This window comes from Abramis brama (genome assembly GCF_963993115.1).
Source record: "Abramis brama genome assembly, chromosome: 2".
Classification (NCBI taxonomy): domain Eukaryota; kingdom Metazoa; phylum Chordata; class Actinopteri; order Cypriniformes; family Leuciscidae; genus Abramis; species Abramis brama.
In genome coordinates, this window is record NC_139964.1 from 45,102,796 (window position 1) to 45,126,757 (window position 23,962).

General features: G+C 35.9%; 1 protein-coding gene and 1 long non-coding RNA gene across 2 annotated transcripts; one reads left to right on the top strand and one right to left on the bottom strand.

The window, feature by feature from the left end:
• The first annotated feature begins 45 nt into the window (after nucleotides 1-45).
• LOC311074318 lies at nucleotides 46-1,972 on the top strand. Its single transcript, XR_014604278.1, has 2 exons — nucleotides 46-143; nucleotides 1,259-1,972. It is a non-coding gene; the product is annotated as an uncharacterized lncRNA (long non-coding RNA).
• ankrd10a (ankyrin repeat domain 10a) lies at nucleotides 678-23,264 on the bottom strand. The gene is made up of 6 exons (XM_084100800.1): nucleotides 22,884-23,264; nucleotides 20,916-21,068; nucleotides 12,158-12,249; nucleotides 2,878-3,113; nucleotides 2,709-2,795; nucleotides 678-1,521 (listed from the first exon to the last, which is right to left on the bottom strand). Exons 1-6 carry the CDS (start codon nucleotides 23,079-23,081, stop codon nucleotides 1,154-1,156), a joined length of 1,134 nt encoding a protein of 377 aa, XP_083956926.1. The 5' UTR covers nucleotides 23,082-23,264; the 3' UTR covers nucleotides 678-1,153.
• Nucleotides 23,265-23,962: the final 698 nt, after the last annotated feature.

A 23,962-nucleotide genomic window follows, 5' to 3' on the forward strand; every position in this document is an offset into this window, starting at 1 on the left:
TGGTCCCCCCTTTTACAAAGAATAAAATCGAAGATCCATCTGTTGAAAGCGGAGCGCTAATGACGTTGTAGGTATCGCAGTAAAGGTCGACGCAGAAGACAGGTGACACCCGTGTGTCCAAACACGTGAGGCAGGAAACCGAGGTGGGTTTATCAGCTTCCCATGGGAACAGTTTGCTAATCAAATTTCACCTATTGTTATTCACTACGAGCAGTCTTTATTTCAGATACGGCACGATGTATTTAAAAACAAAACAACATTTTAAATATATGCAGTGTTAATGTTTACTTAAGGAATAAGGTTCCATTTTATTTTGATAGTGGATTTATAGAACTTTTTAAATGAACAACTGGCTTTCACATTGAAAACTTTTCACTTTCAAAGTATTCCTGCTTTTCTGAGTGCATTATGTACAAAATGCATGTCAGAAATAAAACGAGGGTTAAGGCAAAAGTGCATTGAAGTAGATCTAAGAAAATGTCGGAAACTTTTCTCTTACAAGAAAATCAGCCAAATATGGCAAAGTGAGCTTTTCTTCTATGGGCCGACCTTAAAATAAAATACATTTTCTGCAATTTAATAGAAGAAACTGTGTTCACGTGGCAATGAAGGGGCTTCTTTTGTGTTTTACATTGTTTTTTTAAAATCAGAACACAGGGTAGAAACAAACAAAGGAATGTCATACATCTTTCAGCTTTCTTTTTCAAAAAACAACACTTTTACAGTCAGCATGTCAGCTTTGCTTCTCAGGGGGGAAAAAAATGACAAGCATACAACAACAATTCTATACAAAATTCTCCCTTTTCCAAAAAACTGGTTTTCATTGGCACAAAACTAACGTTACAAACTAACAATTAATCCACATAAATCAAAATCAACTCCTTGTACATTCTAAACTTGCATTAAAGGGAAAAACTAAATGCACCCAGATAGCTAGGTTGAGTTCAAACACATACATATAATAAAATAAATTTCTTAGGTCAGATACAAAATGCAATTCAATGTCTCCCCTTTGGTAGAAATAATTTCCCCTTTATCAAAAACAACTTTTATATAGCCTGCATTAAGGTGCAAGATTTAATTAGTTTAAGGCGGATAGTGCTGCCACCAACGTGACCACTTCTAATTAAATGGACGGATATCATTTTCACTTTTATGATCCATGGAACAGCTGCACGGCACTGAGAACCTCTTGGTCATAGTGCTGCTCTACTTTCACGGTTGTAGTGTGCTCATGACAGCTGCTTGCATCTTCCAGGTCTTCTGCCGTATCTCCAAAACCATGGTAGTGTCCATAGTGGAGATGTTCACCGGAATCAGGCAGAAAAGCACCCCATGCAGGCCGGTGAGATACGCAGCTGCTTGGGCTACCATTGAGGTGCAGTGAGCCACACATGTCGTTTCTCGATTCAGCTGGAATGAAAGGGGACTGATAGCATTGCCCGTTTGTGGCGAAGCTGTTGACAGTGAAACTGTTCTGCTGCCCATGACCATTCCTCAAACCTGTGGCTATGGCTTCATCTGTCATTTAAAACAAGACATGCGTCAGAAAGTGTTGATGAACAAATGGCCTTGATTACATATGAACTTGAGTCAGAACAGAGAAACAAAAACATTTTACTAATACGTTGTAGTTTCATTTTCAGTAGGAGCACTTTTTGCTCATATTTCAAGTGTACAGTTTATAATAATTAGGGATGTCCTGAGCCAATCTCAAGGATCGGTATCGGCTATCCTAAGCCCGATCCTTTATTTTACGTCAGCTGTAAGACAGGTTTTAACAAGATGACAAGTCATCAAGCAGACTGTTCTCTTCCAAATGGTCACAAGGGGAAATGGGGTAGCTTTTTTTTGTGGAGTGCACTGGAACACCAAACTGCAAAAGTCAGCAGTGAGAAAATCTAGAATGTTTTTTTCTTTTACTTTAAGAAAGCATAGCCACTATATATATATATATATATATATATATATATATATATATATATATATAAAAAAAAGTAACATAAAATGTGCCTTAAACGTTTCAAATTAACCCATGTAACATTTCAACATAGAATTCAAGCAGATTACATTTGAAATCTTTAACGTAGTAAAATAGTACCCTATGTATTTATTCATTTGTAAACAAGACACATCATCTACATGACATATCCTAAAAATCAGTAAATGCTTTCATTTTGAAATGTATAGCTGGAAGTTATATTAGATACAAGCCTGTATTTAAGATAACAGTAAGGTAATATACTTTTACTAAATTGATTTAGAATTACCATATGCAGAATATATGGCAAAAGTTCATGCAAATAAAGCCAAGAAAACTAGCAACTCTTCTGTATGCGTCTTTCTGTATTATACTAGCTGTTTTGTCTTAAAAGTCAAATTCCCTGTGTGTGCGCATACTTAAATTAAACGCTTTCAGATTAGATTTTTTTTTTTACATTTCATCCCAAATAATATTATATTGCAGATATATTGAAGAATATATTATCCCAGTCTTTCCATCTGACAGCTTGTTGATTAGACTGGGAAAACTTGATAACCTGGCCATCATAAATAAGCATAAGAGTTTGTCCATAGCCAGGGGCCAGGAACAGAAGTCATGGATGTGGGCTCCAACATTTTTAGGATGGGAGAGGAGTTCCTCAAAGAAACACTGTCTTCATAATGTTCATGGTCAATAGACATTGGTGGAGAAGGTCCAGTCCCACCTGATTGGTTTTCAGCAGTTGATTCCACATTCATACTCTCAAGCTCCTCTCCAATTCCATTGTTTGTCTTCACCGAGAAATTCATGCCTAAATGGAAAACATACAAAATAGTCAGAAAAATGTTTTTCCTTGGTTTAGAATTGATGTTTTGCACATACTATTTACATACTCTCAGTTCTTGCTTTTTTCACATAGTTTGGCTCTGTGCAATCGAGCAATCTTTTCCTATTGGCTGTCCCATTCAGAAGACTGCGGCCCTGGATGTGTGTGTGGTTAGTCCCATTATGAGCAAATCCATTTAGCTGATTTAGCTGGTTGTGTGCGTTAGAGAGGAGCAGAGCACAATCATGGAAGCCTTGAGCATGGGCCAGGTCAGCTGCTGTCAAACCATTTGCATTCCTCCAGCTGCACAGTGAGTAAAAAAAAGATGATTAGTCAGATCTGGAATTGTCTGATTAGAACGGTTATGCTACCATTTCAAATTTAAGGCTGCAAAGACTTTCCCTTTTATTCTATAAGCTAGTTTCTGGAAAGGCCCAAAATGTTATTTATTCACATACTGCAGCAGGAAATAATATTGTTCTGAAACCAATTTTTTTGTCGTAAAATATATGCCAAACTACTTTCTCTCTTACATCATAATGTTTTGATCAAAATATAACAATCTGATACAAGTTTAATACCAACATGATAATTTGGAGAATTGTAATTTTAAAAGTACCAAAGGCAGTCAATCCTTGTTTCAAGAGGTAGCTAAAACCAGAACAAACTGACCTTAGTTCATTAGAAAGTTACAGAAACGTTCAAAACATATTTATCTCCAAATGCAGTGTGTGCACTTAAATTAGAATTCAGACATGAACCAACATGTTAAATTAATAAAAGATGTTTAGACAGTAATTTTAATCAGATTACATTCTATATGGTTTAAAAATAAATGTTTGCCATTTTGCAAAAAAATGGACATAAGATTAAAGTAAGTTCACTTAAAAATGAAAATTCTGTCATAATTTACTCACCATCAAATTGTTTTAAACCTGTATGAATTTCTTTCTTCTGCTGAACACAAAAGAAGATATTTCGTTTTGAAACAACTTGAGGGTGAGTAAATGACATAATTTTCATTTTTAAGTGAACTATTCCTTTAAGCCCAGTCTGTGTGACATTGATATATAAGATATAGATTGATCCTGGCCTTTTAATGGTGCCTTGTTAAAAATGATCCTTTTAATTACTTTTTGTCTTGAACATTTTTTAATTTGCATTTGGAAAACCACCCCCAAATTTAACACACTTGTGACAATTTTAGTTTTTTGCAATGTCTGCACAAAGTAATGAGAAGGAATAACATTTGGGTCAGCAGTTGGTTCATTTATGAATTCGGTTTTACCTATCTGTCTCTCCCTTTGTATTTTAAATGGGTTTTACATTAAAAACAAGTAAAAAAAAAAAGCCTCAGAATATAAAGGAAGACAAGACAGTTTTTCAAAAAAGTTATATGATTGGTTTGCATTCACACATTCCTGCTTAAACATCCCTTTACTTTCAAATAAAATATTAAATGCTTCCAAGTATGTCAGATTGAATCTTTTAATCTTCCAGAAACATTCAATCAAAACATCAGACAATGCCAGACAATTCTTAAGCCTAGGAATTCACTGAACTGGAGTTAAGAATGACCATTTATATGCCCAAGTAAAAATGTCAAAAGTACTGGTTCTTCAGTACCAAAATACAAAAAAAAAAAATATCAATACCAGACTTTCTGCAGTAGTACAGACTTAATGTTGTACACTAGGCTGACAGAGGGCTTCTTTCAAATGCTTACATGCAGATATTTGTGCATGTTCTCTCAGATGAGCATGTCTGATATTCAATGTATGACTGACTGTTTACTTATCCTTAATAAAAAATAGTAGTCAAAGGCTACATGGCATTGTTTTAATTTTATATATATATATATATATATATATATATATATATATATATATATATATATATATATATATATATATATATATATTTTTTTTTTTTACAATTATAATAAATGTAAAAATTACATGTTAAATAAAAATAAACACTTAAAAGGAGTGTTCAATAGAAATTAGCTTTTGCTATTGGATATTTGCTATTAAACTAAAATGTTGGAATTGTGACAACTTGATCGTGAAATTTTTCTCTCTCTATTGTTTCTAAAACAATTTAATATGGTTTGCTTTTAATCGTTACCCTTCATCTCACTCATGCGCAGAAGCTTATTGCCAAAAACGTACTTGTTAATTTATAACAAATTTTATTATCATCAGTATTTGTTAAATCATTGATCTAAATCTTTAGATAAAGATCACAATGTAATCCTAAAGTTGTCAAATCATAAATTAAGTATCATTCGAAAGATTAAGAACTGTTTTGAAATTGGATGTTGCGTTTCCATGGAAAAGGTACTCTTAATTCTTTTGGGCTCCTCCCCTAGTGGGCGGTGTCAGGTTTCATATTACAACATTATATAACTACTTTATGATCAAAACCTTTTCTAATCTTGACACAAAGAATATTGTCGTAAAGGACTGAGACTGAAGGTTCCATATTTTGAGATAGAAGTGATATTTTGACAAATGTATTAATTTGTTACAGGAGAATACATAAAAAAATTAAATAAAAATAAAAATCAGTGGAATGTGGATGACAACCGGTGGCTATTTTTTGGTACAGCGCCTAAACAAAATCTCATAGGAACTTCACATTTTGTGAAATCAACTTCAAATTTGGCACACAACTTGGTTAGACATTTGGCTTTGATTTTACAGTAATTAAAAATATATATTTTATATAAAATAAAAATTTAGTACAGTACATTTGATTTACAGAAAACCTAAACTTCCATAACTCTTTCATACTTTAATTTTTTTTTTTTTTTTAAGTGCTTTCACTTCTGCAATAATATGCTTAGTGTCTTTAAAACAAGACCGAACTTGGTTGTAATTCAAGAATGCTTTGGAATATAGACCTATTTAAATTTGGATAGTGCATTTCCACATCTATTCTCAAAAAGGGGGGTGACAGTTAAGGGGTTAAATTCATGCATTTACTTGCAAAAATGATGACAGGATTTTATGCTAAACCCTCTATTGGTCAATAAGAAGGTGGTCTGCACATAGAATAAAGTTCTTAATAAAAACTGGTTTGGCATGAAAGACGTATTGCCACAAGTAATTGTCTGGCACTGAAAATGTAGAGGTCCTACATATAGTATAATTTTGCTCAAGGAAGCATTTAATGTTTTAAAACATTATTTGCCTTGTAATTTTAACATAGCTTTCTACTTTTGCTTACAAGTGTACTCCTATTCAAGCTTATTACTGTATGATTAACATGTATTATTGAGCCTCCCCATATTCTTGTTAGTTGAGAACAAATAAGTAAAGAAGTAAACAAATCTTGCAGAATAGGTAACAAGACATTGCTGTCTAGGCAAAGCATGCAGGTCTAAATGCTATCATGACTGTTCTCCTAGAATTAAAACCAATCACCACAAGAAATACCTCGACAGATTGCCAGTGTGTAGATACTGAAGGGAGCGATAGTGTGAACACTCAATGTAAGGGTGTTCGCTGAAGAACGTGTGGCAGCAGTTTTTGGAATGCTTCCCCCCTTTTCTGGGCTTTACTTGAGAAAATCAAGTCATGTTCAAATTCAACCGCTGCAAAACATTGAGATGTGTAGGGATTTTCCTTCTCTGTAACGGTTCACAATGGATCTTCAATATTTTTTTGCAAACATGCTACTTTAATCAGAAAGGTAACATATATAGTACACATCTAAGAGGCATAAAAACAAGCAGACATTCATGAAACTTATCTGTATAAAGTGTTGACACATCCTTGCTTTTAATTATGCTGTGTTCTGGTGCACTAGCTACTGTATACCCTAGACCATCAAGGACAGATTTTGTGCAGATCTGACTGAATGTAAGTTCCACTTCCTATTTGCATTTTTATTATAAGCTCATTAGAAAGATGGACACAAACATAAAAAAAAAAAAAGTCAAGGCCTATAAAAGTCAGATGGGACACAACTAAGGCTGTCAAAGAAATAAGTTAATGCATTCAGTTCAACTTTCTGGCTTACTGAACCAAACAACTGTATTACACCTTGCAGTGGCAGCAAATTAATTTACTTTTGTTCCAAGTTTGGATTTAATTCATAAATTAATTTACTGTTGAGTCTCTGAATTTACTAATAAACGATTTTCTAATAAGCATGATCCCAACTATGAACTTTTGATGTTTTAGTATTAAAATCTGCAACAGTGCTTTTTGAAAAAATACATAGACTCCAACTGTAGAAGTCAAGCAGAACAGAATGAAACCATTTTAATATCAAATTGGGAAAATTGTTATTGTTGCCAAATACAATTTAATGGCGTTTAACAAATTAGAATTAATCTTTCAATACATTGACAGCCTTAGTGATATTTTGATGTAACAGCTTAAACTTTTTTCTTTGGTAAATGGTGTAACTCACTTGGTCTCTATAGTAAGAAAGTGTTAAAGCTTCAATTACAACAAAACAAAGCACTGCTATGCTACACATTGATAGTATAGACAATTCTATGGACAACTATTTCAACCAGTCTTATTTACGGTTATAAATGACAATTACCACGATATATATCAATTAGTGTTTCGATTGAAACTAAGTTTTGAAGAACTTCGCCAATTAAAATATACAAGCAAACAAAGAAATAAATTAAAGACAATGCTGTTTTCGAAAAAGAATGCTTTTTAGTATGTTAGTAAACAGGTCTACAAATTGATAGATATTTTAAGAATTAAGATTATTTGGGATTTTAAGTTTTTCAAAAACATGTATAAACATGATGTTACATGCAGATGTTTTGGGGGAAAAAAAAGACTTGATGAATAACCTGTGAATCATTTTATAAGTCAGCTTTCCAAGTAGATTTATCACATGTTAAATTCAGAGATTGTTATTAGAGATTGTTATTAGTATACTTATACTAAAAGCAGTGCTTCAATTTTGCCACAAACTACACAACTGTATAATTTTGTGGTTGTGGTCTCATTTGAAAAATGAGAAAAATTCCCAACACGTGCCAATCCAGTTCACACCAACTTGCCAAGGATATCTAACTTGGATAAATTTACTCAGTCTGGTCTACAGAAGGTCCTTGATGCTAAATACAGTATAACAGACTTAAACTTAAAAAGACTTAAAAAAAAGTTTTTCGAGAGAGAAAATGATTTCAATGGAAAAAACAGGCAAACTAGAAAACATAAGAACTTATTTCACAATAGAGAGAGATATTTGTCTGTTTATTACTAATGTTTGCCAGATTGTTAGGCCGCGTGTCCACCAAAGCGTTTTTAGCCATCTGAAAACTCTAGGCGCTCTGCAGAAAACGCCAAGCTGTGGGCGCTTGAGAGCATTTTGGAAGCGTAGCAGTTTTTTCAGTTGAGACGCTTTGCTTGCAATGATACGTAATATCCGCGGAAGTGTTACTAGTATCTCATTTCACAGATAGTTTGTTTCTGTTTTGTTTCTATATAAAAATGACGATACAATGGAGTATCTTGTTTTAAATTATTTGGATCCATTATTATGCTTTTCATCATCTGTTGACGTTGTACAGGCAGAGTGTGGTGGTTGGTCGGTGTTGTATTTTTCCCGCCCCTCCTCCACTGTGATTGGACGGTTGGGTAAAAAGTGACAATGATGAGTGCTGCGTTTTACCCAAAGTTTTATGGTAAAGTTTTTTATGGTAAGATTTATCAGTAAAAAACAGAGCGCTCAGAGTCTCATTACACTCCTGGAGTTTTAAAAACGTGGCGCTCCCATTGAAAACAATTGGAAAAATACGCTAGTCACAGGAAAAAGCTTTGGTGAAGACACGGCTTTAATGCAAGCATGTGCTGGTATACACTGACTGATGTATCTATGAACAGTAGCGGTTTGAGCGTGCCATTAACTCATACATTTTTGTATGATTTAAAGAGAACAATAAAATTTTAGTTAAGCTAATCTGGAAAGAGAAGTCATTTAAGACAATATAATAAACATTTTATGTCATTAAACACACAAACACAAGGCAACATGCTTTTAAGGTTACCTAATACCTACAGACGTACTTAAAAAAACAAAAACAAATGCACAATTACTCAAACATCCACCCATCTTTCAGCCCTCACATACGAGTACCAGCATTCTCAAAAAAACTATCCTTTATGATTATTATTATACATTTTTTTTAGACCAGTACTTACTTTAAGAACCTTCATTCACTGGATTTAAAGCAAAATGTAATTGCATTTTAAGAGGTCTCTAGTAATCCAGCACAGCCAATATGAGAATCTGCATACCTACATGTCAGTGTAACTTTATTGGCTAAGAGTGATACCTCTGAAAGAAAAAAAAAATAATGGATCATTTATTTCTCATATTGAATATTTCCAAATTGCAGTTCACATTCTATGCCAAGATTAGTAAAATACCTCTGATCTGCTGGGGGGAAAAATGAGGAAATGTGCATTTGTTTTGTGTGATTTTCATCTTAACCTCAAACTGAATCACTAAACACAAACACACCTTTTAAGCTAAATGAGGACAAGTTTAGACAGACATGTTAATTAAAGAAAAACTCCACTAAAAAAGCTCTGCTGGCCTAATGCTGACTGTAGCTGCATCCAATAAAACAGAGCAATACATTTAAAGGATTAATTCACCCAAAAGTGAAAATTCTGCCATTCATGTCATTCCAAACCTATAAGACTGCCGCCTATCTTCAGAACACAAATGAAGATACTTTTATATTCTCTCATAATGTTTGTCCATCTATCGCAACCAAAACTGACTCATTAAGAAGTACAAAAAGTATCCTTATGAATCAACCAATTTAATTAAAGTCTTCTGAAGAGACAATCGTTAATATGATCAACAGATATGATTTAGGCTTTTATTAACATTTAAACATTAAAGAAAATAGATGCTCAACAGTGCTCGCTTGAAGCACGAAAACCAACAAGGCTTGTTCTTAAGTGTCACAAGCATGTTCAAGCTTCCATGATAACAAATGAGGTTTGTTCTGGTGTATCAAATACAAAGAATGAATGTATTTTATTTTTTATTTTTTTTAAATGCGAATATAATCCCAAAATATATCTGCAAGCAGCCATTATCGGGGCCAAGCGCAAAGACAACATACCATGCCAACATGTCTGGGAGTGTCAGACCAACTGCAACAATGAGCAATTAAAGACATTGATGATTTTAGGCAAAATGTGTAAAAAAAATAAAAATAATCATATACAGTCACTAATAATATGATTTAATGGTTTGTTACTTTTGACCAATAGGTGGTGCAGTTACGAAATTGATGTGGTGTGGTCAAACTGAAGTGACAATGACACATACAAAGTTTGGTGTCAATATGTCAAGACATTGCAGAGATGAAGCCTGAATAGTCATTTTGGCATCATGCCTCAACTTTGCTGCTGCGGTACAAAATCCATAACATTTTGTTGGCACGGTCTGGAGATGATACGATTCGATGTTGGTGAAAATCGGACAGTCTAGGAGAAGTTTGAAAAAGTAGGTTTTAAAAGAAAATAAAGATGGCGGACAGGAAGTTTGGCTGACTATGGCAAAATTGGTATCTAAGTTTTCGGCATAACCCAAGAAATATATTAACATAATATATAACACTAAGTTGTCAACACTTCGGAAAGAAAAAAAGAAAAAAGAAAAGTCACGTGATCACTTGGTGTTGCTGAAAAGGTTTTTTTTTACGGAAAAATTATTTTTTACGAAGTGTTGACAACTTAGTGTTAATTAATAATTGTTGCAAACTGTTACACTACATTACAATTGTTAGTCGTTACACTATATCCTTATGCATCGCTTTCTGCCAGGACTTTTACGGGCTTTTCCCAAATCACGAAAGTGACCTCGACGTCCGAGTTAGCGGTAGCATAAGCCATCAGGCAAGTGTTATTTAAATAAACTCCTGATGTACTTAACTTTCCAATGCCTCGTTTTATGAGTACAGAACCTATTTGTACTACTGTAGAAGTTTGGTACCATTCTGGGCATTATTAGTGGAGTAATTTACGAGATACAACCTTGGATCCATTAGTACCTGCACTAAGCCATCCGGCTGATTTCTCTAAATAAGCTCTAACTTTAATAATGTTCGACTAAGGGGAAAAAAAGCTTCTAAGGGTGGTGTTTGGCTTGAGGTCATGGTGCAAAGGACCCTAGGTTGAAATTACTCGAACCATCCCTTTAAGTCTGTTTTCGCAAGCGCTACGTAAAATTTGTTCGCGTGGTATTCAAGAACGGTTTGACGAATCAACTTGAATTCCAGGACTTTTTGTCGGCATAGTTTGAAGATGATCTGGTTAAATATTCGTGAAAATCAGAGCAAACGTCTAGAACGGGGAAAATTCAAAATGGCGGGAAAATTTTCATTACGGAAAATCGCGTCATAGGGTGCAATCGAATCATCTTGAGCCAAGGAATCAGAGGAAAAAATTTATAATTTTGTTACTAGCCCAAATTTGCTATGGTGACAGTTCAGACTGTCCTCTATCAGTGTGCCAAATTTCATAACTTCCCACAAGCGGTTCTATGGACTGCCAGAGCGGAAGAAGGAATAATAATAATAATAATAATACCAACGATTAAAATAGTTGCCTTCGCACCTTTAGTGTTTTGTCCCCAATTACACCTCTCCATCACATGGACTACTTTGACACATCAAGTAGTACAAAAAGACATTGTAAAGTTTTGGTTGCATAGACTTTCAATGGACAAAAATGATTAAAGAATATTAATAATACCTTCATCTGTGTTCCAAACATGAAAATAATTCTTATGGGTTTGGAACGACATGAGGGTGGGGGGGATGAACTATCCTTTAATTAAAATAATACAATTTAAGTGGTTGTACATTTGTAGTTGTTTTTAGAATTGAAATGTGTTTTGAAAGAAAAATCTAGGAATCTAGGGACATTTTTCCCTGTGTTATGTGGAAAATGCAAATAACAATGACATTTATTTGGAAAATTTTATAACTACAGACCTTGTACTACAAGGGTGTCAATTACTAATTGTATGCAAAATAATTCTTGTAATAATATTTGTATTTACATTCTTCTGATTGTGGCATAAAGTCAAATGATTTTTCAGGACTAAATAAATAGAAGTTTCTAAGGATTTTAAAGCTTTCTTGTATTTTGTATCAAGGCTTTCTAGTTGCATTTCATCTGATTTCATGACATGGTCAAAATCAAAATGCATGCTCTGTGGCAGAGTTTATTTATTTATGGAGATTCCCTTTCACACTGTGATGTAACAAAAAGCACCTCATGAAGTCACATGATAAAGCATTTAAAAACAAAATAAAAAAAAGCAATAAGACAGTGACTTACTCCGGTTTGGCTCCCTGGATCAACAAGGCATTAATACACTCCATGTTACCGGCCCGTGCTGCTTTGTGAATGGGTGTTTCACCCACATAATCCTGAAACCATATGGTAAATGCAACATTTTGACAGGCTTTCACAACATTAATTGAACAGTTCTTCAAACTTACCATGCAACAGACAGGCTGACAACATATTTCAGCATGGTTGAAAACAATGTGGATCTAAAATGCTGTTTAAAGGTCCATGTCTGCACCTCTGGTAGATATCACTCTGAAGAAGAGAATCTAGCAGAACACTTTTACAGAACACAGCCAGTGAGTCATAAGGAAGACATTGAACTATTCACCCTAACACAACAGCTCCCCCTAAAGGCGGTAAACTGAAGCACAGACAATAATTTGCTCCTAAATAACCCAGATAATACCACAAAATGTAGGTCAAACCACACAATTACTGCAGAAACAGTAATACAACAGGGATTGCTCTCATTCACTTCCTCTTGAACCAACACAATACAGGATGGACAGCATCAGTCTCTGTGCATGTTTGTCTAGTAAAAACATTTGCTGTAATTACACATTTATTGTAATTGTTTAATAGTGACATCACTTAACATAAGTGATGTCACTATTAAACAAAATTACAGTAAATGTAAGTTGAGCCTGATTTGGAATGCCCGATTGATCAGCTGCTTATTTAAATGGTCCAGTAATCACTTTTAAAGTTGCATGATTCTGGATAAACTGAAAATCAATCATTTTTTGTTTAAAATAGAGATCACAATTCTGCCACGATTCTGAATAGACAACTATACAAAATAATATAATTTACTAGAGGTTCTGATAAAATGTTAGTTGCTACGTTTGAATGAATGATGATTCAATGACTCACTCAAAGACTTCACTTGATTCATTACTGGATGAATCAGAATTTTGGAACAAATCTCTTGAATGACTGACTGAATGACAAATGCAATACATCACTTGTCACCACTTACTGGTGTAACAATGTAAATTATACAATCTTTATTTGAAGAGTCAAGTTACTTTCAAAAGGTGGATTACTCTATTTTGATTGTTATCGTAACATTAGTGTTTATATCCTTATATCCAAGTACAAATGACAATTGAAATATTGTAACAGAAATAATGATACTGTGTGTGGTTGAAAAGATTTGTGAAGATGTTTTTATCATGACAACTGTTCTCTCTGGGTCAGCGGCAGTGCAAACGCAGGTTTGAATGTTTCGCTGTGATCATACTTAGGTTCAATATACATAGCCGAATCGTTGTCATTTAGTAATAGGATTGCGTGGGTGTTTGAATCAAGATCACAATCTTTTAACAATTAAGCGTGCAGCTGTAATCAATTTCTAATGCTAAACACCTCAGCCTATACTTTAAGACTTCAGCATCACCATCATATCAGTTGCAAGTTGCAACTACAACTGTGGAGAAATAAAAAAAATGAAAACCATATCCAAAAGAGCATGGGGGATCAAAATGTGCAAGACAAAAACCCTAATCCAACAGTTAAGACAGGACACATTCTAAAAGGTTTGTCAAAGTATGTTGGTATTCTTAACTCATGAGCAAATGGCCTTAACAGTTCCACCTGTTCAGTCTGCACATTTAATAATTAAATATAGAATGTTTAGATATTTAATATCAATTTAACATTTATTTAAAGAGAACTGGGTATCACTTTACAATAAGGTCTCATTTACTAACATTAGTTAAAGGGGTGGTTGATTATGATTTCACTTTTCTAACTTTAGTTAGTGTGTAATGTTGCTGTCTGAGCATAAACAACATCTGCAAAGTTACGACGCTCAAAGTTCAAAGCAAAGGGAGATATTTTCTTTTAAAGAAATTGCTTTTTAAGGCGAGACACGGCAGGCAAAAACATCGATTTTTCATGCAGTGGTCAGTTTTGAGATTTTGGGCTAGTTTACTCCTTCAATGTGTGTTCTTTCAAGCTGCTATAAAGAAAACGTTGAAAATATACATTAAGATGTTTATTTTATTACATTTTGTTTACTTGCGGCAGTAAGTTTCTCCCGAATTTACCAAGAAGTTAGCATTCCAACGCGGCATGCCGAGTTCCATCTAGTCTGTCATGACGGTGTCCTTGTAAAGCTCCTGCACAACGCTATGTAACCCAAATATGGGCATTTCCTTTCTGTCAGTAACCAATCGTGAATGTCCAAAGGGGGATTTAAAGCTAATGACGAAATCTCATTTTAGAGCCATTTAAATCTTTAACTGCCGTTTTCTCAAAATGAGTTTTTTGTCATTCTCCAGTACATACATCTCAGCCTATGTAGCACCTATGTACACCAAACTTTCCAGTTATACACTTAGCAGTATTCTGAAGATATTTTCAGAGGGATTTGTTAATAAATAATTCCTGGTCTGATTTGTGTGACATTTTAATTAATAAAAATGTCGAAAATCGATTTTTTTAAGGCTATGGACAGTATATTTTGATTTCCTAGGTAATGAAAGAATATATCCTGAAATCCCTCTGAATTTTATTTTTTCATCTTGTGTGTAAACAAAATGAAAAAAGAATTTTGCACCTGGCTTTATCATATGTTCAGATCTATCTACCGAAAATATGTGCAAAATAGTGCATATTTAATGAGATAATGCCTAATTTGCATAATTAAACATACAAATTTCTAAAACTTGTAATACATTTTTTTTATATACTTGTGCAAGTAATCAACTGAGGAAGTTTCATGGTGATATCTATTATTTTAAAATTTTACCCTATTCACCTGTAGTGTCTCGCCTTAAGGCCGGTGACACACTGGCTGCGTGGCGTGAGCGTGGCGTTTCTGTTGCGTGTCAGCTGCGTGGCGTTTGCGAGGCGTTTTCCATGTCTTTGCACACCAGAAGTGTGTCTGACGCGGCGCTGCTGCTGCTAGGTGACTATGATAAGCCTCATTGGTGATATATTCGACATATGGGGAGAGAGTTGTGGAAGGCCTATACTTCATGTTAAACATAAATATATAGCAGCAAAGACAACGTCGGCAGTATTGACGGCAAAATAGGCTATAGAATATTTCGTTCTGTATTGACAGGTGCAGTACTTGAAAATCGATAATATTTTTTTTAAATTACATTTATATTTGCATTTATGTCAAACCCTAGACACTTTCAAACATCATAATGACATGTATTAATATGTATTCGTGTCAAAATGACATGGAAACATCTTTTCCTATTCAATTTTGCATGGAAACGCTTCCAAGACGCTTGCGTGTCGCGTGAAAAATAGGCGTCGGTTCTATTTCTAGCATGCACGCGTTTTCCGCTCGAGCCGCGCCTGAGACGCGCATGTCACGCAGGCAGTGTGCAAGCTCTAACCTGTTAACATGGGAGCCGAAATAAAAACGGACACGCCACGCAGCTGAGACGCTTATGCCACGCATCCAGTGTGTCACCGGCCTAAGGACTACAACAAACCCCAGATAGCAATTACATTTGGGCTACATGTGGGTATTATCTGGCACATATGGCCTAGATGTGGCATGGCTGAACAGATATGGGCCAAATTGTAGCCATATTTGTTTTGCCATAACTTTAAAATCTGCGGGAAATGCTCTCTTGGTTCACAACTGATTTTGAGGTATATGGCCCAGATAACAACGAACACATGAGGACCATATGTGGTTGAGCTATGGCACACAGTGAGAAACACCGACTTGTGGTAAACATTTGGCTTATACGTGGAAAAACACAGGAATCCTGAAATCAAGTGCGGCAAACATCCGCCGTTCCACACCTCAGGTTGCTATGCATCTTCCCTCCTATTGGAGGAGAGATCGCCCAAAATGTCCGGGATTCGGCTTTTGCATTCTACAGTCGCCATTCATTATGTTTACTGTGGCGAGCAGGACGAGGCTGACAGCCGCGGGAGAATGGCGCGAGGCCGATGGCGTCATTACTGAGACGCGCCGGTCTCGTATCTCTCACGGAGGAGCGGGAATTTTCTTAGCAATGTTAAAACGCACATCAACCGATCACTTGTTTAGCGTTCATGTAAACACTACATTCAGATTCACCAATCGGAATGAATTCAGTTAGATTGAAACAAAAGGTGTGCATGTAAACAATGAATGGCGACTGCAGAAAGCAAAAGCCGAATCCCGGACATTTTGAACGATCTTGCCCGCCGGACAAGTCCGGGAAAAGGAGGATGGTAACCCCTACTACTCAGCTTTCTCCACAGAACAAGAGCCTGCTAGCTTAGCTTCCAAAGAAAGACGGCTGACACTATGTGTACATTCTGTGAGTGAGATCCCACCCTCTATGGGTGGGTTGAAAACATGCGGAACAGCCCCTACTACTGGCTGTAGTCTTTAGCCTCTGGCCAGAAAATCCTCCGATGACGCAAAATGATGATTTTTGCGTCATCGGAGGATTTTTTCCAGACAAAAAATACATAAATCTCTAATCTCAGGGGGATATGAGGGTGGAAAGCACGATAATTCGAAAATACTACAGGTTTTCTACTAATACAAAGCTTAATGCTAAATCCTGAAGTATCCCTTTAAATACAAGAGATAACGTGCAACTCAACCAGAAACAGGTGCATGACAGTCTGTAACCATGACAACCGATGTGTGATAGGAACACAGGAAACTGAAGGCACCATTTGAAAACAAGTAAAGTTAACTAATAATTAACTAGAACACAGGCAAAACGGAGACAAAGACAACCATGACTAGAACCTAAACAAAAGACAATGAAACTAAACAATCCTGACAGCATCATTTTGATTTTAAAGGGGTACGGCTGGTAGGGACTACACAAGCTTCCTCCCAGGTTAGTGACATTACAAACCCTAAAATTTACATAAACTCCGCCCCTGGGAAAGCGATTTATAGATTATCAGAATAAGATTGACAGAATATGCTAATCAATGACTAGAAGATAACACATAAGCTACATAAATTCATCAACTAACTATTCAGAAATGTCCTGTTGCATTCTACATGGTGTCACTTCTTCTTGAGTCTCTCCATATTTGTCTGACTCCGGTTTGAACATAAATAGGCTAAAGGTTTTTGAAATTTTCAGTGCATGTCTGTGTGAGGTAAAAGGACTTGAGCTCTTGAAGCTCCGCCCTCTGTGCCGGGAGCAGCAGCTCATTTGCATTTAAAGGAACAGACACAAAAACGGTACGTTTTTGCTTACCCTCAAATTTTTACATGCTATATAAAAATATCTGTGGGGTATTTTGAGCTAAAACTTCACATACACACTCTGGGGACATCAAAGACTTATTTTATATCTTGTGAAAAGAGCATTATATCACCCCTTTAATGCATTAACTAACAGTGAGCTATACATTTTTATATTTTGTTAAATGTTACTTAATTAAAAAGTTCATGTTCTCAATAGTTCAGTGCATTTAGTAATGTTAAAGGACAAATCCAGTGAAAAATGAACCTAGGGGTAATTAACACATGGTTACCGAGTCGATCGTTCCCTGCGATGCGTTTTCATGAAAATCGAATGTAAAGAGTTTTATCTTTAAAAACAGATTAGCTCATAACAGTAGTATATGGGGCACAGAGTAAGTAAAAATAAATCGCTAGTTAATACCACTAACAAGGCTCAAAATAGCCTCACACTAACACGGTAACATAATGAGGGTCCTTACATACAAACCGAAGCATTGAGAACTTTGTAAGTGTACAGACAGTTTAATAAGAAGATACTTTATAAAGACAGTACATTACGCGTTGACATGCAGGAGCCATCTTGGAAAACAGTCTCGACTAATCGAGTCACGAACGCCGTCGATAGGATAGCTGGTCGATAGGAATTACGTTTGTGAAATCTAACGTAGCACGGCGTTCATGGCTCGATTAGTCGAGACTGTTTTCCAAGATGGCTCCTGCATGTCAACGCGTAATGTACTGTCTTTATAAAGTATCTTCTTATTAAACTGTCTGTACACTTAAAGTTCTCAATGCTTCGGTTTGCATGTATGGACCCTCATTATGCTACCGTGTTTGTGTGAGGCTATTTTGAGCCTTGTTAGTGGTATTAACTAGCGATTTATTTTTACTTACTCTGTGCCCCATATACTACTGTTATGAGCTAATCTGTTTTTAAAGATAAAACTCTTTACATTCGATTTTCATGAAAACGCATCGCAGGGAACGATCGACTCGGTAACCATGTGTTAATTACCCCTAGGTTCATTTTTCACTGGATTTGTCCTTTAACATTACTAAATGCACTGAACTATTGAGAACATGAACTTTTTAATTAAGTAACATTTAACAAAATATAAAAATGTATAGGACCATAGGCAGGCTAGGGGAACTCATATTAATGTTAAAAAAACTCAAAGTGAAATTTTCATGTCATGGGAACTTTAATCAAAAATGACAATCTGTCATGCATGTCACTTTTTTCTTAGTCTACTTGTCTTCATCTGTTGTTAAGGTGTGAGTAACCTCTAATGCCCTTTAGGCTAATTCACAGACTAAAGTGCTCAACCCTTGGGGAAAGACGTCACCATTCAAAGATCTGTCTATCACAGAGAGGATCATCCCTAGCAATAGGATCAGTTTGGCAGAGATTTGTGCACCAGGACACCGGAGAGGACGGAGAAATGAAGGAAGTGGAAGCAGGGATGATAAGTTACAGCAACTGATAAGAGAACTTTAAGGCAGTTTCTCAAAGATAGTAACTAGTAATGCAACAATACCAGTATTTTACCAAAACACTGAAACTGAAATGAGTTTAATTTTATCTGAAAACCGCAAGTTTAGTTAATAATAACTGTATAATCAATTAAACTGCACATAACACAAGGCATTTTTATATCAACATTTTTGTGTTATAATTGTTTCTACTCCAATTTGATCTTTAAATATAAAAAATTAAAAGTGGCTATAACAACTTGTTTTCATTAAAGATTTATTCAAACATACATTAATGAAGACAACTGGTTAAGTAAAAATATAATGCATATATTTTCTAAATGCTCCTCTCTAGAGTTTTTTTTTTCTAGCTGACAAATGAGCTTTAGACGTTTACCAGAAGTAAATGCAACATTATGTGACATTAATGTTGTTTTTGGCGGCCTGTTTTAATTTTAGTTTTAGTATAGTCTTTGTGTCAAGCTGTCCTTTTAGTTTTTATTAGTTTTAGTCACGTTCATACTCTTTTTAGTCTAGTCAAGTTTTAGTCGACGAAAACTGATGACATTTTAGTCTAGTTTTAGTCGACGAAAACTGATGACATTTTAGTCTAGTTTTAGTCAATGAAAATTGTATTTTAGTCTCTTTTTAGTAATGCAATTCTATTTAACCCAGTCAATATAGAATTTCAAACAAGGTTATCTTATTATATTTAGTCTATATTTAGGGCTGTGATGGTGGCAGTTTTTTTTTTTTTTTTTTTACCACCGCAGTAATGGACCAACTACCGGCGGTGGTTGGGGGGGTTATTTAAAAAACTAAAAACTCGTTTTATATTTCCACACAAAGACGCGTGATACTCTGCGCTCTGAGAGGGATGTGGGACACGAGCAGGAAAGAGACCATCGATCTCTTTATGATATCGTCGTGTTTTCTACTTGATGTAAATTGGTCTGAAGAGCGAATTTTATCCTCCACAAGGGCGAGATATTTAGGCTATGTTTGAGATTGCGCTGCCAGAGAAAGTGAAACTAAAAATCACCCGCGCGTGTGAAACGCGCTTTACAACTAAACTTGACGCGCTCTATGTCTAATATAACAAGCACAAACTGTGTTAAAAAGAATTTGACATGCAAGTACAAATGTAGGTTATCTGTCCTACAGAGTTTTTCTACTTTACCACAGTAAAGAATACGAATGTAATAGGTCTAATTAAAAGCGAACCAATGAAGAAACGTTTATAATCCCTTTAGAAAATGGGTGAGAGGTGAGTGAAGATTTGGGAAAAGAAACAAGAGATTCCATGCAGGGATGAGTCACGATTTTTGGATATTCGATTAGTTTATTTAATTATAGAATATCGAATAGGTTGTGCGATTATTCTCTAACATAAAATCTCCATGTTCTGGTGCTGATGCGGTGACGCGTTCATGTAACCAGAGAGACGCTGCCAATAACATACAGCTGTCACAAAGAACCGGCAAAAGTAATGATTATGAATGTGTCAAATATATCAATGAGACATTTTAATAGAATAACTAATGGAGTAATATTATTAAATTCGCTGATAATCGGGTGACCAGATCGCAAACCAGAATTTAAAGCCGACAAAGCTATGGGTTCACGCACAACTCTCTCATTCGTCGTGACATTTCGTCTCGTCTCGTTTTGGTCAACGAAAATGAAGAGACATTTTAGCATAGTTTTTATTTTGTAAACCACATTTAGTCTCGTTGTTATTCGTCAACGATATTGCATTATACATGTATTTTAGTCATCGTCACATGACCAGCATTTACGTCTCGTCTCGTCTCGTTTTCGTCAGGTGATAACGGTTCGTTGACGACAATATTTCGTCATAATTTTCATTGACGAAAGCAACACTGTGACATACAGTTTACTAGCTGTTTGGTTTTGACATCTTTGGGGGAAAAAAATCATAAGGCTGATATGACCACAAATAATAAAATCTCAACTCATTTATAAAGTCACATATAGGACATCACAACTCCTATATATTGGCATACCAGTATATAGTATAGTACTACCCTCATCACTAACGCCAGCTATTATTGTACATGGACCAACCTGTCTGTTTATTTCAGCCCCAGTGTGTAAGAGCCACAGCAGGCATTCTGGATTTCCTCCAAATGCAGCAATGTGAGCCGGGGTCTGGGCGAACCGTGTTGTCCGTGCATTAACTTCACATCCCACCTGCACCAGCCTCATAACACACTCCAGCTGTTTGTGACAAAGAGAAAATAAAAAATAAAAAAAAATCAACAAACCATTGAAATGACTTTGCACCATGCTTGTCAACATATGACCATCAATAATTCCAGAACATTTTATGTAATAAGGAGTGAGCCTTTAGCTCAAGCTGCAGTTTATAGCATCAGCCTTCACAGTGGTGAACGGAGTTAAATATTCTCATCTTTTTTTAGAAGTGGCTGTTTATAATAAACACACATGAGTAAGCAGAGACATCTAGACAAGTATAGACTGACTCTGCATCTCTCCCTTTAATTTTCTGACTGCATAAATCTTGATAATTTCCTATCTTTGGTCCTTCTTTTCTCTTTTTTGCATTGTGTCTGTATGGGAAAAGTGTGTATTATGTGTATTTTCACATTAAAGTTTTGCTTAGTTTAAGTTCAAGTTTATGCATTGCTTATAACATTTATTTCACAGAAATGTAAAGGGTGAATTCACATTGTAAAATACTTTTATCTTTTATCATGCGTGTTGTGTCATTCACCTTGTTAATTCTTAGTAAATGTATCGCCTGTATGTTTCCTTTCCTTTGCATTCTGTATGAGATTGGGAGAGAAATGTATTTTACACATTTTACAGGACTGGTTCTTTGCTCAGAGGGTTTCTGTGGAAACGTCTATTAGGAACAATGCTAAAAATAGTTCCACACGACTAAGGCTTTTCCTTTTTTCCATATTGAATGCTGGCATTGCAAAATAATGAGGTGATGTATTTGAAATAACATCAATATTAATTGTAGACATTTTCATCAGCACATGAAGTGCATCCTTCTGCACTACAAAAAAAAAAAACAAAACATCACATCATTGGCCTAAGATCATGCAAACTGAAATCAATATTATCATCAAATGTGAACCATTTAACAAGAGGCATAAGAGGTTGTCAACTGTGTCTGTAAACACTTCCACTCTGCAGTGAATTTGTATAATTTAAGTCACTGTGGTTTGCATTTGTAAACTAGACTATTTGGGCATAATAACAGCATCGTAAAAAAAAAGTAATGTAAAAAAAAACCTAGTGACAGTAATTTCCAGGCTTAATAACCATGTTTAAATGAACTAAATCATGAATTAAAACGCAGAGCATCGAACTCTTACAGATAAAAAAAATAAATCCATAAAGAAATGAACAATAAAACAACTCGCAAAAAAGTTTGGATTTTAAATTCGCGTTTTTGGCGCGTGGTGTTTTATTGGTCTTCGCTCAGCCAATGAATGAATCAGTGAGCTCGCGCCTGTGCGTACTGGCGCCTGATGTGCAGCCTTCCTGGCCACTGTCCATGCAAGTTGATTTGTCCAAGTAATGTGATCCAGAAGCAAAGAAACAACCAGTAATGTCTATACTCGGCTTGATTTCTTCTATTCAACATAACTAGCAGGGTTCATCCGTAACAACATTCTCGTTACGCACTTTAGATAGACAGCACTGCCACTGTAGTCTGCTTCATCTCAGATAGAAATCATAATGCTCTCACTCGCAGTTCAAACATACTAAGTGATTAATCTCTGCTCATACCCAGCATGTGAGTTTGCACGCAGCCGCTGCGAATATGACCGGTTTTCTGCCGATGGCCTTATTGGAGTGATTTGTTAACATATCTGAGTTTTGTTTGTATGTGCACATGTTGTGATTCAGTTCTTGATGACAGAACGCCTGACTAATGATGTTATACACCCTCGTTATTCCCTAAATCATCGCGTCTCCGGAAGCCACTGTAACGCTACTTGGAAAATAACTGCATTAGAAAACATACATCTATGAAATTAAATGTTTTTCTGTTACCTTCCCGAAGTGTGCTGCCCAATGAATGGGGGTCCAGCCGTAAAACGAGTCTTCGGCAACCAGGTCCGCCTGGTTGGTGGAGCGCTGAAGCAGCGAGCACAGAACGCCGACGTCTCCATCCCTGCATGCGCGGTGAAGCGGGTAACGTATATTCAGCACCTCGTCGTTGGAGAAATCGGGCTCCAGCTCTACAGACATGCTCCAGCAATTCTGCTGTGACGCGGAAAACCCGAATTATTTTGCTTATGAACGCCCTAGGGGTGAGCGCTGTGCTCAGATAGCAGCACCGTCCACACCACACACACAAAGGAGGCAGTGAGACTGAACTGCGAGTGAACGGCGCTCACTCTCAAAAAGTATCTTGAGTGGCTGTTTGAAAATCCCGTGATGGAGTTCTTCTGGGGTTGGAGATCACGTTGACCCAGGTCCCAGACAACGTAATGACGTGTGGAAAAACGCGTCATGGACTCTCACCAGGCGTATTCAGGATCTCAGTTTGAAACCAAAATACGCGTTTCACAGAACATTGAATGCATGATGGTTACCATCATGCATTCAATGTTCTGTGAAACGCGTATTTTGGTTTAATTATAAAGATTAATATATTAATGCGAGGCGGTCTAAATGTAAACTCAATAGTGTGCTTTATATGTGGTAACATCTAAAGTAACTGGTTTCATGCAAGTCAAAATATAATTTAATCAGAGTATAAATCCTTAGGCTAACCATTGCAGGTTACAGGTCCGATCCGACCTATGAATCACGTTCACCTTTTTGTTTTCACCAAGTTGGCTACCACGTTTTCCTGGATCAACAAGTTTAAAGTGTAAGTTTAGTCTTATAACCAGGTTTATGTGATTTTACATTAGTATTATTCACCTGTCATTTCCCTTTGATTTTAGGGATAACTTTAGGGTAGGGAAAGGTTCAGGGGTGGGGATAGTGTTAGAACGAAGGATATTTTTGGACGGAAATGTTGTTCAAAATATGTTGATCCAGGAACATGTCTTACTGGCAAAATCACGGTGATCGATTTTTACTCTGCCCCTCTGGCATCCACATTATAAAACTTCCCGGAG